The sequence below is a fragment of the Solea solea genome, chromosome 16 (assembly GCF_958295425.1).
Source record: "Solea solea chromosome 16, fSolSol10.1, whole genome shotgun sequence".
Lineage (NCBI taxonomy): Eukaryota > Metazoa > Chordata > Actinopteri > Pleuronectiformes > Soleidae > Solea > Solea solea.
The window spans coordinates 9436095-9457091 of record NC_081149.1 but is presented as its reverse complement, the minus strand read 5'-3'; the positions used below and the strand labels follow the sequence as shown (position 1 = coordinate 9457091).

At 41.0% G+C, this 20997-nt stretch overlaps 1 protein-coding gene across 1 annotated transcript; it reads right to left on the bottom strand.

Annotated features, from left to right (window-relative positions):
• Window positions 1-421: 421 nt before the first annotated feature.
• cavin1a (caveolae associated protein 1a) lies at window positions 422-20673 on the bottom strand. The gene is made up of 2 exons (XM_058652655.1): window positions 19868-20673; window positions 422-3551 (listed from the first exon to the last, which is right to left on the bottom strand). Exons 1-2 carry the CDS (start codon window positions 20363-20365, stop codon window positions 2784-2786), a joined length of 1266 nt encoding a protein of 421 aa, XP_058508638.1. The 5' UTR covers window positions 20366-20673; the 3' UTR covers window positions 422-2783.
• Window positions 20674-20997: the final 324 nt, after the last annotated feature.

Below are 20997 nucleotides of genomic sequence, written 5' to 3'. Positions count from 1 at the left end.
CAACTCTGACAGCCAATAGAAGCCAGGAACTGTTCTTTAGCCAATCAAAGAGCGGATTTAATGCAGTAAAGGCGGGGCTTATCGTCTGGGTTGGTTGAGAACGTCGTGTTTACCGCTGTCTCAACTAGGCTGTTCCCACTGCTACACCCTCCCGGCGGAAGGACCGTAGAGCAGACACGCGCGCCGACCCGCTGCGGAGGGCGGACGAACAAGTCGACAGAACAGCCAGACTGGAAGTCATCTGAATTACTGGCAGTGCTGACGTCATCGGGAGTTTAATAACGCCAGTGCTGTTCTTCACTGCCCTCCAATCACAGGTCTATGTCTTATTTACCTTTCTCTTCCTTTTGTACGTAAGCACATGTACTGGACTAAGTAGTGCACATCAATATCCATACAATAAATAAAATAATACGTAATATGCATTTTTCAGTAAGCTTTTATTTGCATTGAGGTGATTAGGCAAAAATAGGTCTTATACACAACAGAAAAGACAAACCTAGTTTTCTGAAAATGCATAAAAGCTCCCTATAGTAATCATGTTTAACACTTTTATGTAACTAATCTCCTTTAAATGACACATATTAGCTGTGCATAACCTACATCACACTTGCAGCAGGCTGGTTCAGTTTTTTTTTTTTTTTTTTAAATAACCAGTAACTTATAAAAATGTACATTTTGTCAAAAACACACGTTTTCTTAAAGGGACCGATATCTTACAAGTGATTCACTGATTGATGTGCATGTCAATGTGAGGAGGATTTTTGTCAAAAAAAGAAATCAATAGTATTTCTAGTAGTATAAAGGAAATCAATAATAAATGTATTTATACAATGTGATGTCATGGGCTGATTCTTTGCATCATAGTCCACACAATCGCAAACACACACACACACACACACACACACACACACACACACACATCCTTTCTGTCTGTCCCTCTGACATCTCTCTACCTTGCTCAGTGCTCAGAAGGAGCACTCTCCTTAATTGCATCCCCCAGCCTATTGATTATCTTAATGGTGTTCCATGACACACAGTGGAGCTTCGGTGTGTCTACACCAGTGCATCAAGGTCACATGCAGCTTCTAGGCAGGAAAATGGAGCCTCTATATGTACATTCACCATCTGTGGCCCTGCTTTACATCATCAAAAGCAGCTTTGATGATTGAATGCTGCCTCTTGTTTTTTCTTTTTTATGTAAACTTTACATTAGAGCAAGTACAGTCCAGGTAGCTTCCTTCTAATCCTCAACAAACATCTTCTCTACAAGATTAATAATCATATTTGTTTTCTTCACTTTTCTGTCACTGTTTTTGTTTCCTTCCATCACGGTGGACATTCCTTGTTTGCGCAAAATTGCAGAATGCCGCTGCTGTGTTCTGGCATTTGTTAAAGTACCATGCCAGTCATCTTACCTTACCTGGCAGCGAGCTGTGAGCCTCAAACTGCATTTAGAATGACATTTGCATCTCCCCGTGTTAAAAAAGCCAGTCATTAAACTGTCATATTGCTCTTCAGTCCCTAATTCTTCTGTCTGCAATTACCTTTAATGGGGCCGTGCAGGTGTACTAGGATGAGCCGTAACCATGGCAACGCCATTGTTTCTTTTCCTCTCCTTTGTGCAGAAGTGCGCTTTGTTAAACTTTTAAAAAACATATATATGACGCAGTGGATAAATACAGTGTTTTCAAGCATGCATTGTAAAAAATAAATCACAGCAACGTTTGCAATCCACATTTTCGTTATTGTCGACTTTTAGTATCTCATTTTGTTATGGCTAAAATAAGGGACCTTTTAAGGATCCTGGAGTCGTAAGAGATACATACAGTAGTATAGTATAACTTAAAAACTCAGTTGTTTGTAATGATTGTCACAATAGTTTTGTCATTTACTTGGGAATAATTCATGCTTCTTTACACATCCATTTTCAGTACTTTACATTTGTAATTTACAGTACAGAACAATGACAACAAACAAGCATCACATTTTACAATAAGGCATAAACCCTGCTTCAGCACTTTTGCCCTAACACATTGTGAATTATAAGAGGTATTGTTCACTATTTCCTCCTGCCATCTTACTTCTTTGTCTATGTTATAATTGCTTTATTTTTACACTTTGCGTCACTGAAACCATCAAGCACCAGTGCACCAAGATGAGCCACAACAGCAAAACCGGTTACCAGTTTTATTGTTACGGTAGATTGGTGGAAACCCTTTCAACAACTTGCTGTTACCATCACTTTTAGTGCTTTAGTGCCATGGCACATGGGTGTATATCTGTGGCCTGTTAGAAAAAAGTTAAATTAAAAACATTAAATAATTTTCCTTGAATGATTCTAAAATACACCGATCAGCCACAACAACGGCTACCATTTTTAATTTTGTGGCAGATTGGTGTAACTTCCTGTTACCATATCATATATTATAATGTACTTCTTAACAGCAAAGACTATTTATACACTTTTGTACTTCTCAATTAATCAAACCAACTACAAATATTCTAAACATACATGTCTAAGCTATCAGCCTGCATCATGTTTTAAAAGCTTGCTTTGTTTTTGTTATGTTTATCTCACTTATATGCCAAAAAGTTGCAAATATGAAAGTCATCCGTATTGGGTACAGTAAAAAGAGAACAGAAAACAACGGATACCACTTGGATTGTGATCAAGTCTACAGAGTCCCCACGACTAATATTGTGTCCTTGTGTTTAGAATTATTTATCAAGACATCATTCCTTTCTTCATCTTCAAAACTTTCTCTACAGAGCTGGGAGGCTCATTCCCTTTGTGCCTTCTGAAGGCGATCTGGCTCCACCATGACCAGCTGAGAGTCCTCGGTCACCTGCAACAGCTCCTCCATCCCTGGGCTGTCTACATTCACCAGCTCCCCTTCTTCCACGTCCACGTGCACGCCAAGGCCGTTCTCCTCTCCCTCTGGTTGGCCCTCCGTGTCGGCCACCTCCTCCATCTCTGTGTTCTCCACAACCTCCTCCTCCCCTTCTCGGATCTTCTTCACATGGAAGGTGAAGGGGGGCACGCGGTACACAGAGGTCTTCGAGCGGGCATAGACAGTGTGGTCAGGGGTTAGGGACTTCCTCACCTTGTCTTTGGAGCTCTTCATCTTCGCCCTGCGCTCCTGGTTGGGGGTGACGCGGGTCCCAAGTTTGCCAATCTTCTTCTCCAGGTTGTGTTTGGTTTTCTCCAGATTGTCTCGGGTTTTTTGCCTCGTCTTTTCTAGGTTATCGCGGGTTCTCTGTCTGGTCTTCTCCAAGTTCTCCTTTGTCTTAAGTTTGGTCTTCTCCATATTCTCTTTGGAAAAGGCTTTCTTTATGTTGTCCACTTGCTGCTTGGTGGAGCGTTGGATGCGCTTGGTACGAGACTCTTCAATAATCTCCTCAATCTCTACCTCCTCATCTGAATTGAGATTGGCTGGAGGTCCTTCCTGTCCCTCCTCAGGTATCTGCTGAAGACCTTCCACTGCATTACCTTCAACAACTGTCTCCCCTGTCTTGGTTTTTGATGCATTTGGTGCCTTTACTTTGTCCTGCAAATTAAAATAGGAAAACAGAAGACTCTTGAGTCACAGCAGTACTGCAACACAGCACAGCAACATTTTCACTTTGACATTTACTACAAACATTTGCAGACATGATGGTTCACTGATAGCACTGTTACAATTCATGTAAATCATGGCATTTCATTTCATATGTCATGTGAAAATTATCAGCGTCAGACAGGGAAGTCCGTGGCCTTTGGCTGAAAATGAGATTGAATATGAGTGTGTGACTTCACAGCTTTATGTTCAGGTGGTACAGACTGCCATCTAGTGGTGTTAATTATATATCAAAAACCACATGCCAATAGAGTTACATCAACTTATTGTACAAAGGCAAGTCTTAAAAACACGAGAACATGGACTGGTGTGCATTTAATGACACAACAATACACATATTATTAAATTGCAGCTCTACAGTCATATTGGAAGAAAAACCAAGAATGCATTCCATAAAATCTGTAATTAACACACTATTAATAATTCAAGGCCCTTTTCTGTCCAATCTAACAGTTAAAAAAGGACAACGCTCAAGTTATTTTACAGATAAATGTCTGAATGTCCTGTATGTTTTAATAGGAATTCCATGACAGATTCCCATGTCCTTACTTGTTCATGCGGCACACTACAGTGTATTTCCATGTTGTTTGGCAGTGCACCAGATCTGCACCTGTGTGGATACCAGATATCCACATAGTTTGAAGCATGTTAATGTAAATAATGTGATCCCCCTGCGACAACCCTAGAGAGATTAATGGTCCAATTCTGCTGCACCTCAGTGCCACAGCTCACTGCTTCTCTTTGGATTTCTTTAGTTGGGTAGTAGTGGAGTTAAATTATCACTTATAAACCAATTAAATCGTCCAGTACATTCATCTTTTTCTTGATTCTTGGTCTCTTCTTCTCTTTGGATTTCATCCTTGCTCCAACTACATCTTGACTTTGAGGATACAGCAGTGTGTTTTTTATGTATGTATTTTATGAGAAATATGAGTTCAATTCATTCCAACTTCAGACACTGTGCTGTCATACAGTATAAAGCACTGGATTTCTATGAAAGCAAATGATCATTGATTTATTCATTTAAAATTGAATACTTTTATACTTGAAGCATCACCAGCTCATTTATGTAAATACCTTCATCTATTCAAAAAAAAGCAAACATGTTTACCAGCAAACCCTAACCTGTCAGTCCAATCACCATCATCGCGTCAACAGCTTTAATTAATGCATCACCTCTGACACGAGCATCCTCAGGATCTCATTTAATTTCAGGTGTAATCACTCTTCTCCCCATCTGCCTCGCTGTCACGTCACATTAAATCACTTCTGGTTCCATTTTTTTTATGGCTGCATGCACCACCACTTCACCTCCCCCTCTCCTCCCATGACATAACAGACATGGACCGAAGCCTCATCTATAGTGAAAACATGAGGTCATAGAGATTTTAGCCAAAACATATTTAGTTAGATTAGATTCCTAACATATGTTTATAATGTTTAATGCAGTTAAGGGTCCAGTATGTAATACTGTATTTAGGAGGGTTTAATTTCTGAATGTACTTTAGGAAAGGGACTTGCTATACCGAGGTCACCATTGTGCACAGATGTGTCCTGGTGTTTTGAAGCAGAAGCTTACTACTCGGACAAAGAAGAGTAGCTCTGCCTGCATAAATCTGGTGTATAATCAAAAAAAGTGGAAAGTGGAAAGAGTTGTGAACAGGTGTTTAAATCCTTTCTGGTCAGCAAAGGCCACCGTTGTTCCCTGAAGTGCTTGGGGAAAAGGAACGGAGAGTGGAAGAGTCCTCCATGTGTTGCACTCTACAGTCTCACCATTAGATGTCACTAATTATTACACACTGGTCAAATGTCAAGTGTGTAATAATTAGTTACAACGTTACCACTTCCATTTGTATTTCCCTTCCCTCCCACCTGCAATATAACCTTATAAGAGTTCTGACTCCTGATTGGATAAAGCATTTTGGATTTCCTATCAGACATGAGACTGAGAGACCTACAGTATGTCACTGATCAATCACCTTTAGTGCCAACTGTCTTCATTCTGAGAGATTTAATACATAGTTTAAAGCAGTGTTTTTCAACCTTTTTTGAGGCATGACACATTTTCAGATTGAGAAAAAATCTCTTGGCACCCCACAAACCAAAATATAACAAAATGATGTGACTAAATCGTATTTTTTTGGATAATTTCCCACGGCACACAGTAGTGTGTCGCGGCAGAGTGGTTGAAAATCACTGGATTAAAGTATTTTATTGGTAAATTGTATTGTAGATTCACTTGATAGGATTTTTTATATGGTGTATGTATGCGACAGCTGCAGTGAAGACAGACATGAACTTGCTGGTAAAAAGAGAAGGGAAATGACCTGCAGTAAACCACGATTCAAACCAGGACTTTACTACTCACAACTATTGTATCCATGTGCGAAAGTTACTATAATAAATAAAAAGAGTGTTTTTTTGTTATGTTAAATGATCAGTATTTATAAAAAATGACTTTAATCATGATATCTGACTTGATCTGACATCTGTCAGAGCACGTTAGAGGGGGCGAAACTCCACTTCACATCCTGCCATATGGTCCAATTATAAAATGGACATTGCCTCCTTATCTGGTGCCGTGTATGGTCTGGCTCTGGTCAACCCACTCTGTATAGGTTTATTTTGGGCTGGCCTTTCCCTCTCTCTGGATTCCATCAAACATTCTCTGGCGAACAGCCACAGCAGCATTCAGCCCCTAGTGACACCCACCACCACCACCTCCACATGGCACCATCCCCTCCCCACATAGCAACAGATAAACACAACGCTCTGTCACCATGACAACCACCTCCTCATGTTGTCTCAGGTGGGCGGAGAAGTTAAGCGGGATAAACAGCTGACAACAATATATACGGACATGAGGCCGCCAGTTGTTGTGAGTGCATTACAATTAAACTTGGAGTGGATTCTGCACCTGCTCTGCAGATAAGAGAAAAGCAAGGCAGTGCTTTATTAATAAAATAACCGGGGGGGTAATGTCAGTGAGCACATGACTCATTTGCACAAGAATATCTTTCCACAGGTTTAATCTGGAATATAACATATACTTTACCGGTCCAGTGAGTACGGATCAGTGAAATCTAATGGTGTTGATGCACAATGCACATCATGGAACTATGGAGAGGATGTGGCTGTTCTTCTTATACATACGAGCAATATGCTCAGTTTTCTGCCACTAAATCCTCCTAAACGATCCACACCGGACCTTTCAAGATCAAGCTACAATAGTAAACATGTGCACACCCACCCAGTGATATAAAAGTACATGAAAAACAAAAACTGTGTGCACTGTAAATAGCTATGATCTCATGTGTCCCTGGCAAAAGCTTGTTTTCATCTGTGGCGGGGTAAATCTGGCCACTGGGCTAAAAGTGAAAGTCAACGCGTAACGCTTACGCTTTAAAAATATGTATCTGTATACAAGCGCGTCTCTTGTGCTGCTGTAGAAAGTGAAGCAAAACACGCGAGTATGGGCACCATCATGTGTACACCCTCCCTGACACACACAGTGAATACCTTTCATACAAAATCCCTGGACACAAAGCAGTGAAGTCATGTACACAAGGAAATTGTGAACTATATTCCAGCCTAGTGTTAGTATAGTAGTGTATATTAGTTATACACTAACACCAATATCTGCAAAAAGTGGTTTTTGGTCACGTTTAAATCCATTATTAGGCTTTTCATGGCTCATGGGAACCACAACCAAAAAGAGAGTTGTTGCTATTTCCAACACATTCTTAAAACTTGACTCAGTCGTTTTGTTTCTGCGGAAATTGTGATCATATCGTCAAATTATGTTTGGGTTTCTCCGCCTGATTGCAAACTAAGAGAAACCCAAGGAAGGAGATGGCAAGTCCATTAGTGTGCCTGTGTTACCTTCCGCTCTCCTCCCAGTGAGAAGCAGTGGAGAAGTTGGAACACTCTGTGTGTGTATGTACTGTATGTGTGTGTGTGTGTGTGTGTGTGTGTGTGTGTGCGTGCATGTTTTCTCCTCACTGAGATGGAGGTCTGTTGCTAATCACCCTGGCATGAATCATACCTCATGGAGAAGCTGGCTAAAGTTAGTGGGGAGTCTCTCTGTCGCTCCCTTTGTTCTATTTGCACCAACTGTCTTCCGGGAAGGGAGGAACAACAACACAACAGATGCAATTAAAAAAAGTCTGAGGACTGAGGAGACTGAGGACACATTTTGGTACACAGCGATGAGGTATAAGTGAGATGTTCATTTAAAAAAAAAAAGACACTCTATATCTTGAAAATGTCTGATTTATGTATTCAAAATAGTTCCAATTTAATTAGAAAGGTTGTACACACATGGGTTTGTGTCACGGTTTACTTAATTGAGTCGCGATGGTTTATCATCTTTAAAAAGTGGGTCCTTATATAAAAATAGTTTAGTCGGTGTGTAGGATTTTGTGACATTTAGGGATGAAGTTACATATTGAAACCAAACGAAAACATATTTGCTCTCCAGCCAAGTGAATTAGAAACTTGAGATGAGCCGATACGATATGCAGTCTCAATATCGGTCTGATACTGGTCAAAATCACTGGATCGGATATCAGGGCAGATCAAAATGTACAGCATTTTAGCGGAGTCATGTTGAGGGCTTTTTTTAATTCTTCTTTATGGGAGAAGAATATTTGTTTCACAGATGGAGAATTACGTTTTTTCAAATACCTATAAAGGTCGAGCTCAAATGTGTTGTTAACAGCTTCATCATTTACAGTAACATGGACTGATATCAGTATCTGTACATACTCTAGTTTGTGATATCGGTATTGTATCAGACACAAAAAGTTATAATGCCTTTCATAATGCATAAAGACATTAACAGTGCTCTGTGGGACAAGTGTGTGATCTGTACTTTCTGAGTTCTGAGTGGACTCGGGTTATTCCAAGGTAAAAAAAAAAAAACCCACAACAGTATTTAATTTACAGTTGATAATAAATTAATTAAAACATAGTTTTAAATATTATACTGAAATTCTATTACTATATTCCCTTTAGATCCTACACACCAGGCTCTTAAAATATAAACCGAGCAGCAACAAGTGATTTTTGTAGCTCCAGTTGTGATTCCACTCCATAGTACAATATAAATAAAAAATTAGAATAGGTTTTATACATTCTTTTTTTCCCCAGATTATTCCAATCATAACTGATGTTGGCAGCCGTTTTGAAATGTAACAAGGTGGATTATTTTTTTTGGATAATAAATCCGTGTGCAGTAACGTTCACAGTCCCGGGCCCACCTTCGTGCACGCAGACGAGGCACGCACCGTTCCCTCAGAGGCATCGTGATGAAAGGTTCTCAGGGGTGAGTCACAGGAGCAGCTGTCGGATCGTGTCCGCTCTGTGCAGCTGTGCACTGAGCTTTCACAAAGAGTTATACCACTGACCCGTGTGCCACTCAGGACAGGGCAAGGCCAAAATGAGAGAGTGGAATGAAATGAAGGTGAAGGTTTGCATGTTAGAGCCCCTGTACAGGCCTGAATCATGATGCTGTCATCTTTTAAAGAGACCCCGCAGAGTTGCAGGCTAAAATAAGGATGCTAATGTACTCTGGTAATGACAGTGATATTGATTCCTCCCATACTCTCCAAACAATTCACAGACGACTGTATGCAGCCGCCTGCTGCCAAAGACGGTGCAAAATCTGTTTCCAAAGCCCTGGTATCCCGTTTATAACAATCTGCTCTGCTGGGCACATGTGTTAAGCGCCGTATTCAAACTTTCTGAGAGACAATTTATTTTCCGCACCTAGACACGGCTCTATTTTGAGACAAGAGACTTTGACCAGTCACAGGGCAGTTCAGTGACAGAGAGGACGCTCCTATTGGCTGTTCAACACGTTTAGCAACGGCATATGCTGCACAGGAACCTAAAAACTAGCGTGACCAGATTGTATAAAAGAAGGGATGTATTCTTTTCTGAAAACAAATCCCATGAAATAGGATGAAAGTAGCAGTTAGCCACCAGGGGGAAACTCTTCTTCTTCATCTTCTTTCGGCTTCTCCCTTCTCCATCTTGTCCCGTCCTTTGTGTCCTCTTATTTTACACCCACTGTCCTCCTTCACAACGTCCATGAACCTTCTCCTTGTTCTTCCTCCTTTTCCTCCATCTTCCGCATCCTTTGTCCAATATAATCACTATCCCTCCTCTGCACGTGACCAATCCATCTCAACCTTGACCCTCTTACTTTATTTTACAAACCGTTCAACCTGAGCTGTCCCTGGATTATATACTCATTTCTAATCCTGTCCATACTGGTCACTCCCAATGAGAATCTCAGCATCTTCAGCTCTGCTGGTTGCAAAAAAAGAACTCTGGAAGTCTATGTGAAAATGAGTTCATCGTCTCAATCGCTAGTTACAGCTCTTCTTCAATAGAACACGATGTCAATTTTGTAAATGAGTACATATAGAGTACATAGACGCCAGTGTGATTGACAGCTGGTATGGAATAGAGCGCGTAGAAGACGGAGCTGCACTTTCGAGTGAAAGTGGATCAGAACAAAGAGATCTCAAAAGAGTTAGTGAGATAATATTTTGAGGATGAGACTCAGCAATCCATTAAAACTTTAGCAATCCCGCCTACTGCAGCTTTAAGTGTCCAGTGGGATGATGGGATGGAAATATTACCAACCACTCCTGCAGTCTATGGGCTGATTCATTAAGAGAGAGAAAGCCCGTTTGTACACCAAATAGCCACCGTGGTAATATAACGTTAGGTGCACACCACAGGAAGGGAGTTCCCTGGTTTCACCGTCACAGTGATTTGTGATTTCATACACAGGACCCTAAAGGGAAAAGCCCTACTCCACTGCTCACTCTCTCCTCATCCACAGCTCTAACACCACAGGAATCCCCGGGTCAATGATAGAAAATGTACTTTTCCATTTACATCCCTGCATGAAGTGACAGCACTGGAATAATATTACACACAGTTGCCACAGTCCTTTTTCTCTCTAACAATGACACCCATATTTACACAAAGGAAGGAGATTTAGTTAAGTTTAAGTAAAATCTTCCAATCATGTGTTCGTAAGACACAAACAGGTGCATAACTCTTAATATACTAATAATAGTACCAAAAATACAAATTATAATGTGATGTGTGGTTAGATGAAGTGAGGGCATGCGTTGCCAATGTGAAAACAGCACTGGGCCCAGCTTTAGGAAATTAAAACTACTGAGTTCCTTCAGACTAAGACTCTGCCAGGGGTTAATAACACCTGGTATTCAGGAGGACGGCATGAGGCCAATCACATACACTGCTCTGCTTTGTTCTGAATTCAGCTGTTTGTGTGTGTGTGGGTCTGAAAAAATGCAGTGGAAAAACTGACACACGCAGAAGCCTTTATTCTCGCCGTCTTTCATTTTCAGAAGTGCAAATATTTTCGCTGTAACACAACACCGGAGCCCTTGAATCAACTTGTGCTACATTGCTGTTGTCAGTTTTTTGCTTGAAAAATTGATAGAAATAAAGATTAAAAAACATCTTTTGATCCAATCAGACAGAATTGATCAAATACTGCTTTAAAATTAGAGTTTACTTAAATGGTTTATGTATACTGATTTAAAAGTAGTTGAATAAGAGGCTTAAAACTAATATTTTGGTAATTTAAGTTACCTTTTGACATTATTTCATACATTGGTATAATTAAATTTGTGTTTATTCTTTGTGCCTCTGCCATAAAACAACACAATCAAAGGCACACGTAGGGTTTCTATGATTTTAAACATCATTTCCCAAACATTTCACCTTCAAACTTTCCCTTTTTGCTCTGATAACATAATCAACAGTTGTAATATTTGTAGATTAATCATCCTAATCTTTTACACACATGCAAAATCCAATCTGAATACTACCTGCCATGACCCACAGAGTGGCGCACTCTCTGTCAGAGCCTATAACTCAGCAGCCAGTGCCAAGAGCAGCAGCAGCAGCAGGACCAAACTTTAGTTTCACACGCAATGTGTTGGGTTACAGAAATAACAGTAAGTTATATTTAACGTAAAAGTATTGACACTCCTTTAACTGCAACTTGATGTAATTATATTGACAGACTATCTTAAGAGAGGTCTCTGAGGTTATGTCCACATTCATGCACCTAAAAACTAACTAACACGTGGAAATGTAGTCCCACAAAGAGAATTTTGTATCGTGCAATCACTCCGTCAATCAGTGCTGCTGATTTCTCAGTTCGGAACGACTCAATGAAACGAGACACTACGCCATTCCACTGCATGCTGCCGGGATATTTATAATCAAAAGCAACATAGTGGTTTCCTTTAATACAGTGCACCGATTGAGATAAATGGTTCGAGTGTTTTTAATCGTAGATGGAGGGAGTGTCAACAATTTATTTAGAATCAGCAGCTTCCAGAGAGCTGTGATGAGGAATGAGGACACATTGCTGTTTGGCAGCCAAGAAGCCTGCATGAAAACTACAACCGTTCAAATCTAGGGGGGGCGATCTGATGGGTGTTCCAGCTGGTAGATCCTGTCTGCTCGTGTGGGATGGGGATGTTCTGTGAGATGGGAAGGCAGCTGTGGTGTGAGATCAGGCAAGAGGGAACCAGAAGATAGTTTGAATGTGATCAGAGTGACTTTGGGTGTCTTCATGTGGACATGGAGAAGGAGCTTCAAGGAGAACAACTGGACTGGAGTGTTCAAGTCACTAAAGAGGAGTCTGAGACTTGAGTCTGGTTACAATGAGTCAAAAACTTGTTTAAATATGTTTTCGACCAGTTTTTTACAACGTGGACCAGCACTCAATAGACCAAAAGTACTCAAATGCTCTGCTTAGAGCTGACATACAGGTAAAACTAAGTAAACACAAAGTACACTATTTCAAAGAAGTAATTTAACAGTAACTGTATTTAAGTGTAAAATCAGTGTACACAAAATGTATGGTTTTGAACATCTTCTTAGGCAACTTAATGCAACACACAGACCTGTGCTTTCACATACAGCACTACCAAAGCAATATCTCTATATGCCAAAGCTTCTGTCAGCAAATACTTATAAAAGATATGTTAAGTACACTCTATATTCTGTGTTTGGACAGTGAGGTCGAAGGATTTCCAGGATTCTTTAACACTTAATTCAATCTGGAGCCAGGATTCCTCAAAGAGGTGGTCCTCACCAACCACGAACAAGGAATGAAGGCGAGTGCAGCAACAGATAGGAAGTGAGCTAAAAAATGACATAGCCTGATACAGGAAGTTAGAATGCAATTAATACACTTGTCCAAGTCTGGCTTGTGTATCCTGAAAGTCCTATAGGCTTGAGTACGACAACACCACTGTAGCTATAGATACATATTGTATCGATAGTAACTTACTCTCAGCCATTTTATTTTGTTCATATTCTAAAATAATAAAGGTGAAATAATGCAGCAGAGAACTGATAGGGATGAAAAGAATAGTTTTTTTTCCATGTCTGATTCCATGATCTTTTTTTGTGACACACATGTGACTGTAGATTAAGCTCAGGTATAAATAATAAAATGAGTGAAGGCTGAATTTTGTTTAGCAGCTTCAGTTTGGGGGACGTGGTTGTCTCACTGTCATATCTTACTGGGACACTTCAGTTCATTTTTGTCAAAAAACTGGACTGCTGTTTAACTCTTACATGTGCAGTGTTGCCACGTGTTCAAAGAGCAGGGCTCCTCTTTCAGCTGTGCAAGCGCCATGGGAAATCCACATCCTATATGTCAGACATATGTGCACGCAACGCCACATAGTGCTGGAGACTAGATTTGGAAACGCAGGTCAATGAGGAGAAAGTGCTGAACCCGTAAGTGTCACCGTTATATAAAGACACGGTCCAGTTTTGCCGACCCTTTCTGACCTGTTCAAAAATGCTTGTTCTTTTCTGAGTAAAGTTAAGTGAAGTAAAGTTTTATAACCATATCAGCTTAAAAATGATCTAATCAGTAAAGTAAACTATGGAAGACGATGTTGGCAGCTACACACGTAAAATGAAAGATGAGGGTTTTAAAGTGAAGACTGTGTTTTCATAATAGGGTGAACTTACTCAATTCGTGTTCTTTGTACCAAAGAATATTTAGTTGATGTCGGTGAATTCTGCTTAAACTAAAGAGAGGAAGAGACACGCAGAGGAAAGCCAACGTGTGGATATTACGGTCATTTCACTCATGCTGTTGCCGGCGAATCACCATCAAAAAGAGGGGAAAAAGCCTGTAGTTTCCATTTTTTGGCACATTTTTTGAGACAAAAACTCAACTCGTTTTATTTTAAATATGTTTTATACTGTTCAAATTTCAAATTGAACACGCAAAATATGGTGTTCATGTACAACTAAACTAAAGACTTTTTTCTTTTTCTTCATTTATATTGTTAATACCATGTAAAAGATGGACATTTTGAGGCTTAGGTGGTAAAGGGTTAAAAACCACAATCAACCACTTCCAAATTTCCAAATGAATCTACGATTGTCTGACATTTATTACAAACTTCAGGGTGGGTATCTTCATATTTTAAATTTGCCCAACAGGCTATAATCTGATAATATAAAAGTACACATCAGTATGGACTATATTCTTCCAAAGCTCTTTATTCTAATCAAAGATAGCATCACTGACCGACCAGAGGACACAAATTAGCCGCGGTGGCTCGCAAACACATTACTGAACAGTACTGGCTCGACATAGCCGCTGACATGCAATAGTGAAATGTGGAGCCTCCCAGATATCTTTCCAGTCACCAGGTGAAAGAGGAGTGCAGCCGCAGAGAAATACTCCGAGGAGACACGGTTACTGTACAAGTACTGTAGCAAATACTGAATGAGCTGTGCCCTTAGTTATGGATTAGAGTTGTAAGACAGTGGCAGCGACAGGGTGAAGAGAAACTGAGAAGAGGGGAGGAGAACAAGTGGGCATGTTTGCATGGAGATGCCAGCAGGATGAATCACAACACTAATTTGGTGCCGTTCTTCTGGTGCTGCTCGGTTTTCTTACTCCTGACTGCAATGGGTTTGGCCGAGTGATCCGTCTCTGTAATGAGGTTGAGATCTGATTTATGTCTGGAAACAGATATTAAGTCAAGGCGTGGTGGAATCACTGCATCTGCAGTGGAAGGGAGTTAGAACACAGTCTGGGTTTTAGCTACCAAAGCAAATTGGGTCGAGGCCGGCTGGCTGGTTGTTGGCTGCAACCTGAGCTGTGGAAGGTCTGTGAAGTCGGCGTGGAATAAGTAGACTGTAAGTGAGAAGTCTTACAGCTCCCTGATAGAGTTGACCACATGACTGTGTCGCTGCCCTTGAACTGTGGCCAAACACGCTGACTCCAGACACAGAACAGCACTGTCTCACACTATCTCACACACAGCAAACTGGACTCATTTACATAGTCCAACTGATAATGTGCAAGAGGAAACACACGTCTGACCTTTAGTTCTTATGACTTAGGCTCAGCTTAACGTATATGACATTAAATCATGTAAGGAAAACTGACCCTGTGTTACCCTAATTACAGATCATGAGATGTGTTCACCTATAAAATGATTAATATGCAGATTATAAACTCACTCATTTGTCACCCATGCTATAAAACAACGAAATATTTCCAGTTTTCTGGCAGACCATGGCCAAAAGGAATTGGGCTTGTAACCGGAAGGTCATTGGTTCAATCCCGGGACGGGGCGCCCCTGAGCAAGGCACCCAGTGCTGCTCCCGGCTTGTGTGTGTTCACTACTGGTGTGTAATAATGACAAATTTTGAATGCTGATGTCATCAAATATCTCAATTAAAGTCCCAACAGACATGAAAAAAGCTGCAAATTATCTAATTTTAAATGCTGAAATAATTAAATATTTGAAAAAAATGATTATAAACAAATAAATTGCAAGAAAATCAACTAACTGAATTAATTATTTGCAGTTCTTGATACTAAGATTAATACATTTCCAGGGGGTTAGGTTTAGGTTTTTAGCCATTTTCATTGCTGTGTGTTGAGGAAGTGCAACAACGTATTCCTTTTTTCTGACTTTGGTTCAAATTATTAATTCCTGTTTTGATAAATGATTTTACATATTATCATTTAATTTGAAAATCTCAGTTGGAAAAAGAAAAAAAATGAAACCTGAATAAACCTCCTCGGGCCATAATAACTGATCAGTTAATTAATTAGTTTGTCAATTAGATTGAATTTGATTAGTTCACTGATTAATTAGATTCGATGAAGTAATCCAAAAGGACATTGACAAAGAAAATTAGTAACTTTTAATTATGCAAAACAGATGCTCAAATTCGTTTAATGTGTCAAGAAAAGCATAGTATCCTTCACTGTAATACAAAGCCACAGATGATTATATCACCACCATCAATCACCATAAAAGCCACAGTATCGTCTATAAAGCATTTCTGTTAACAGTCTCCATTAAGGTTCATTTCCTGACAAGTTTTGCTGTGAACAAACGCGGCAACAGGAAATGAGTCCTGCAAAGCTCAGCTAAAAAAAAGTCTGTCAGCGTGAGACTAAATAAGGAGACTCATTTCTGACACAATGAGAATGATAACGTTTGATTCTCTTGAAAAGACAATTTCTCATTAAAAGGAGGAGGAGGAGGATATGACTCAGGGTCAGGGAGGAAACTCTGACAGAGGGAGTGATTGCAGAGTCAGTTTCACAGTCAGTGGCGTGTTCGTTTAAAACATCGCAAACATCGCAGCGCCACAGAGACACCACCCAGCTCTGGATGGCTCATATCGAACACTTTTCAAATCCTTAACAACCACCACAAAAATGAGGTGGGTTCCGAGTGGGATCACAATGAAGTGTATTCATGAGAAAAACCACAGTAAAACCATTGTTTCAGTCGTATCCAAACAGACTGAGAAGTCTGTGTCATTTGGTGAAATGGAGCTGCGCACATTTGATATTTTAGTCTCACAAACTCTGGAGTATATCGTGTGTTTATATCAGCATGCCTAAAATGTTTCCCCTCAGTATTTGACACCACAAATTACTCTGAAAGGGGCAATTTCGCACTTTTACTAACTATAATTGGCAGTGCTTTAATTAAAGTAAACTTTAAAATACAAGCTGCAGCTGAAAGTTATTTTAATCATTGATGAATCTGTTGATTACGTTTCTTAAAAGACGATTTGATGATACTATGAGCAATTTACTGTGGCAAAGGTGCAAAGAAACCAGAAAATATTCATATTTACAAAGCTAAAACATCAATTATTAAAACGTAGTATTCCTTGATCAATTGTTGCAGGGTTTTTCTTGCAGCTACACTGGACAGGAGGATTATTTCTAGACTGTGGCATTGCCCACTTTCACTCAAGTAAAGGTTATGAATACTTCCCACACCCATGCTGATAACGTCTTCAGATCCACACCCTGCTGTTGCCGGGGGGATCCCGTCCGTCAACATCGTCGCAGGTTTAATTATAAAGCATCACTGTCAAAGTCTTTCCGACCAGAAGTCCAGTCTGTACCCTATGTATGTGTGTGGCTATTCTCAGAGCACAGAGGCAGAACCTTAAAGCCAGTGTCAGTTCTACACAGCTGGAGTAATAACATGACAGTTTATCGCTCTCTCACACACACACACAGGCTGCCATTGACCTTTGACCTCTAGATGCCTACCCCTAAATCTAAATCTCTTATTAGAATCATTCCATTTTAACCCTTTAACACACACACAGCAGAAAGTGGTTAAACCCGACTGGGTGCTGATTTGCAATGCTGCCAATAACTCAACAGCCAATATCTGTCAGTCAGTCAATTAAACCGGACACTGTGCGGCCATTGTCTGGCTGTAAATATAGACTGTGGGAGCCCAAAAAAGCCACTGCAGCCCTGGGGCTATACAGCTCTCCAGACGACTCTGTAAATGTGACGGTGACTGAGAGATAAGAGCATTTCAGTTGTAATACTACGGCCAGGAAGTGGTGTACACCTGTTCTGTGCGAGTGGAAACACGAGATGAATTAGAAACTGAATACAAATGTGAGAGATCTGATGCATAAGAATTATTAGTGACATCCTCTAACAAGTGAACTACGTTTGTCCACTTTGGATAGGGTTGTCACTTTTTATTTGAAATTTCCGATGTGCGCTGTAACTTTCTAGTCAAGAATATACAGCCAGCAAGAGCATCAGACTGCCTGTCATTACCGAGTGGTCCAGCAGAGGGTGCTGTGAGCGCAGCTTGGCCTTAAATCTACTTTGAATCGGAAAATGAGACAAGTGACGTTATGTACACGAGTAAACTAAATCATCCACCTGTGTGGACAATCACAACACCAACTCATACATATCAATCATATATAATGTTGTCCCATTTGTGTGTGTGTGTGCAGGTGGCAGAATGTCTTCAAAGGAATATCTTGTCACATGATATTTGTTCTAACTTGTAAAAAGATGGTGACACAAGATGGCGGCCTCTGTAAAGCAAGGCTCTTAACTTAAGTTAAAACGGCTACAAACGCCAAACTATTCTTTTACCCTTAAACAAACATACTTATGGGTAACATATTCAATATCTGCCAAGAAAACCCTCCTAAATGTTACACACTGGACATGAAGAAGATCTCGAAACAAAGTCCACATCTGCAAAACTGTTGATGCTGTTGATACGGGATACCTGAAACCTGTGTCCACCATACGCTGATTTTGAGTTGAAAAGTTTGAAAAGACATAAACTGCAGGAGGCACCTGCTTTAAACCGGTAATTTATTAAGGTCTGGTACGTGTCTATGATTGGATTTCTGCAAGATGCCGATAGTGTAACCTGCTCCCACACCAAACATCACAGGAGGGGGATGTGAAAATGTCTGTGCCTGCCAATATAGACTCTGAAGTAAGCTCCCCTCACGCGAGGCTTGCAACTCCCCGATTCCTTGGCCACTAATGTTTTTAAAGGAAAATCTTCACTCTTTGTCTTCTTCTGATCATTTCTGGCAGACTGCACACCGAGAGGTTCAATGCTGCCCTCTACAGGAAATAATATCCCCAACACAGTTCTTCTTCTACAATTATGATGAGCAAACTGTGACTATTGTTTTCCCCCTTGTGTGGTAATTTGGAAAATTCCAGATCACGGCACATGTAAACCTTTTTCACATATCAGATAAGATAAAACACAGCTGCTTCTGCATGTTGTGAGTTGCAACAGCCAGACATGACAGCACGTCCTGCTAAAAAAAGGGTCGCTTGACAAGTCTCAAATGCACAGCGGTACTTAAACCTCTCAAGTGAATTCAAAGGCATCATTGACCAAACTGTATCTCACAGAAGAGACTCTCCTTTCTTCCTAAAATGCACCAAAATGAACACTTTCTCTTCTTATTCAAAGGCAGAGTTGACACGTGGTTATAAAGTGTGTCTGACTTCTGAGAAGTCATCATAATAAAAGTAAAATCTTCATCTTACATTGCTGCCGCCTGCCAACTATCTGTCCTCTGAGCGCTCGAAGGTTCATGGGGCGTTGGTTGTGTCTCAAGTGGCCTCTAATGCCATGTATTTATTGGGCTTATATTTTTATTTACACCCACTAGTCTTTCTTTAGTTTCACTGGGTTCTCATGCAAGTCGTCCTGTGCAGTGGGAGAGGTCACTCACTACCTGCCTTCATTTTTCCATGGAAGCCTCTGGTATTCTGGTACTCTGGTGAGAGAAGGAAAATGTTCGCCTCTGTTTTCCTTTTCTAAACAGAGCTGCAGTGTCTGATATGTCGCAAAAACGTTTCAGGAAAAAGTGATCCGGACAGTTATGTCATGGAGACCACAGAGAGTTGGCAGTGTGTCGGGTACACCTATACGCTCATACAAACACAATAAATCCTACATCCACGGCAGCTACAGTATTCAGGCTGTGCTGAAACAACCTTTGCAGAGGTGCTGACTCAATTTAATGGTCATTCTGGAGGCTGCAGTTTGTGATGCTGTTGAATATGCACTGATTAATGCACATAAAATGGTTTTCTGTGTAATGCTGCTGCTCAAATTCCAAATAGGATAAGGGTTACTGCACAAGACATGGTCAAATTGTGCCAGAGTGACTCTAAAACTGTGATGAGATGATGTCAACAGCTTGAACTTGATGGTCTGGGAAATGCAACTTCTACTGTGAATGCGACCAAAGTAATTTCAAAATGATTGTCACATTTAATCATCATCAAATAAATATTACTTTCTATTTATTGTATGATGAGAATATTGAGATATTTAAAAAACCAGGCTCACATGCACACACACCTGGTAGATGAGGACTTTGAAGTTGCGTCTCTTGAGCAGCTCACTCTCGTTGCTCTCCAGCTTCTTGATCTGGCCAGCCTGCTTCTCCAGGTTGCTGCGCACCATCTTGACATTGACACTGACTTTGCGTACTTTCTCCAGCATTTTATTGACAGTGTTGGTGGTGCCGACATGAGTCTTGGTCAACTTGGAAAGCTCCCCTTGGATGGATGACACGGACTTCTCCATGGCTTCCTGCCGGGCCTCGAGGCCCTGCTGGGTCTGCTGGATCTGGTCTACCACCCCGATAATCTTGTCTAGCAGAGAGAGAACCAAGACCCCGTTCATCTGGGCTTCACTCTTGCCCCCAGTGACCTGCACCAGGTCGGCATCCTCATCAGGGTCATCATCATCGACGGCCGGCTCAGTGGCAGCAGCCACCAGAGCGACCTCGTCATCATCATCATAAGACACCTCTGCCAGAGCTGAGTGCTCCTTCTTGACACCTGTGTCCGCCATGGCTGTCAACTCCAAATACAAACCACTTGCACACTAACTACAGAATACACAAGTGAAAAAACAACCTCAGCCACAATTATCACAAACTCAGGCCCCGGCGCTTTTCCCAATCTTCAATCGACAACTTTCTCCAGCACTTGTTTGCCTCCACCTAGTCTACTTTTTACACTTTAACTTTCTCTTCACCCTCCGTCTCTCACACTCTACCGTCTCTGTCTCTCTCTGCCTCTGCTCTGGGATGCCAGCCAGCCAAGGGGTGAAGGGCCTCTCACAGCTGAGGCATGTGTGCCCTGGCTCAAATGCCTCTGCTCCCTGTGAAACCACCCCTTCCCACACTTGCCCCCTCCTCTCATCCCCGGCTTCCCTTGCTGGGGCTCCACCCAGTTGTGTCCTGAGGCACGGGGGGAACCAGACTCCACCTCATATGGTGACATGACAGCGAGCGCTGTTGCGGGGAGAGGTGAGGACAGGAGAGGGGCCGTCATCAGGTGATTCCTGAGTTCTAGTACCATCGAAAATACAAAACACCAACCAGACATGACAGTTTGATGTCAAGGTTCAAAGAAACACAAAAAGATGAAACGGGCAAAAGATTTACCTGTTCACAAAAACAAACACAATATCCTTATTGA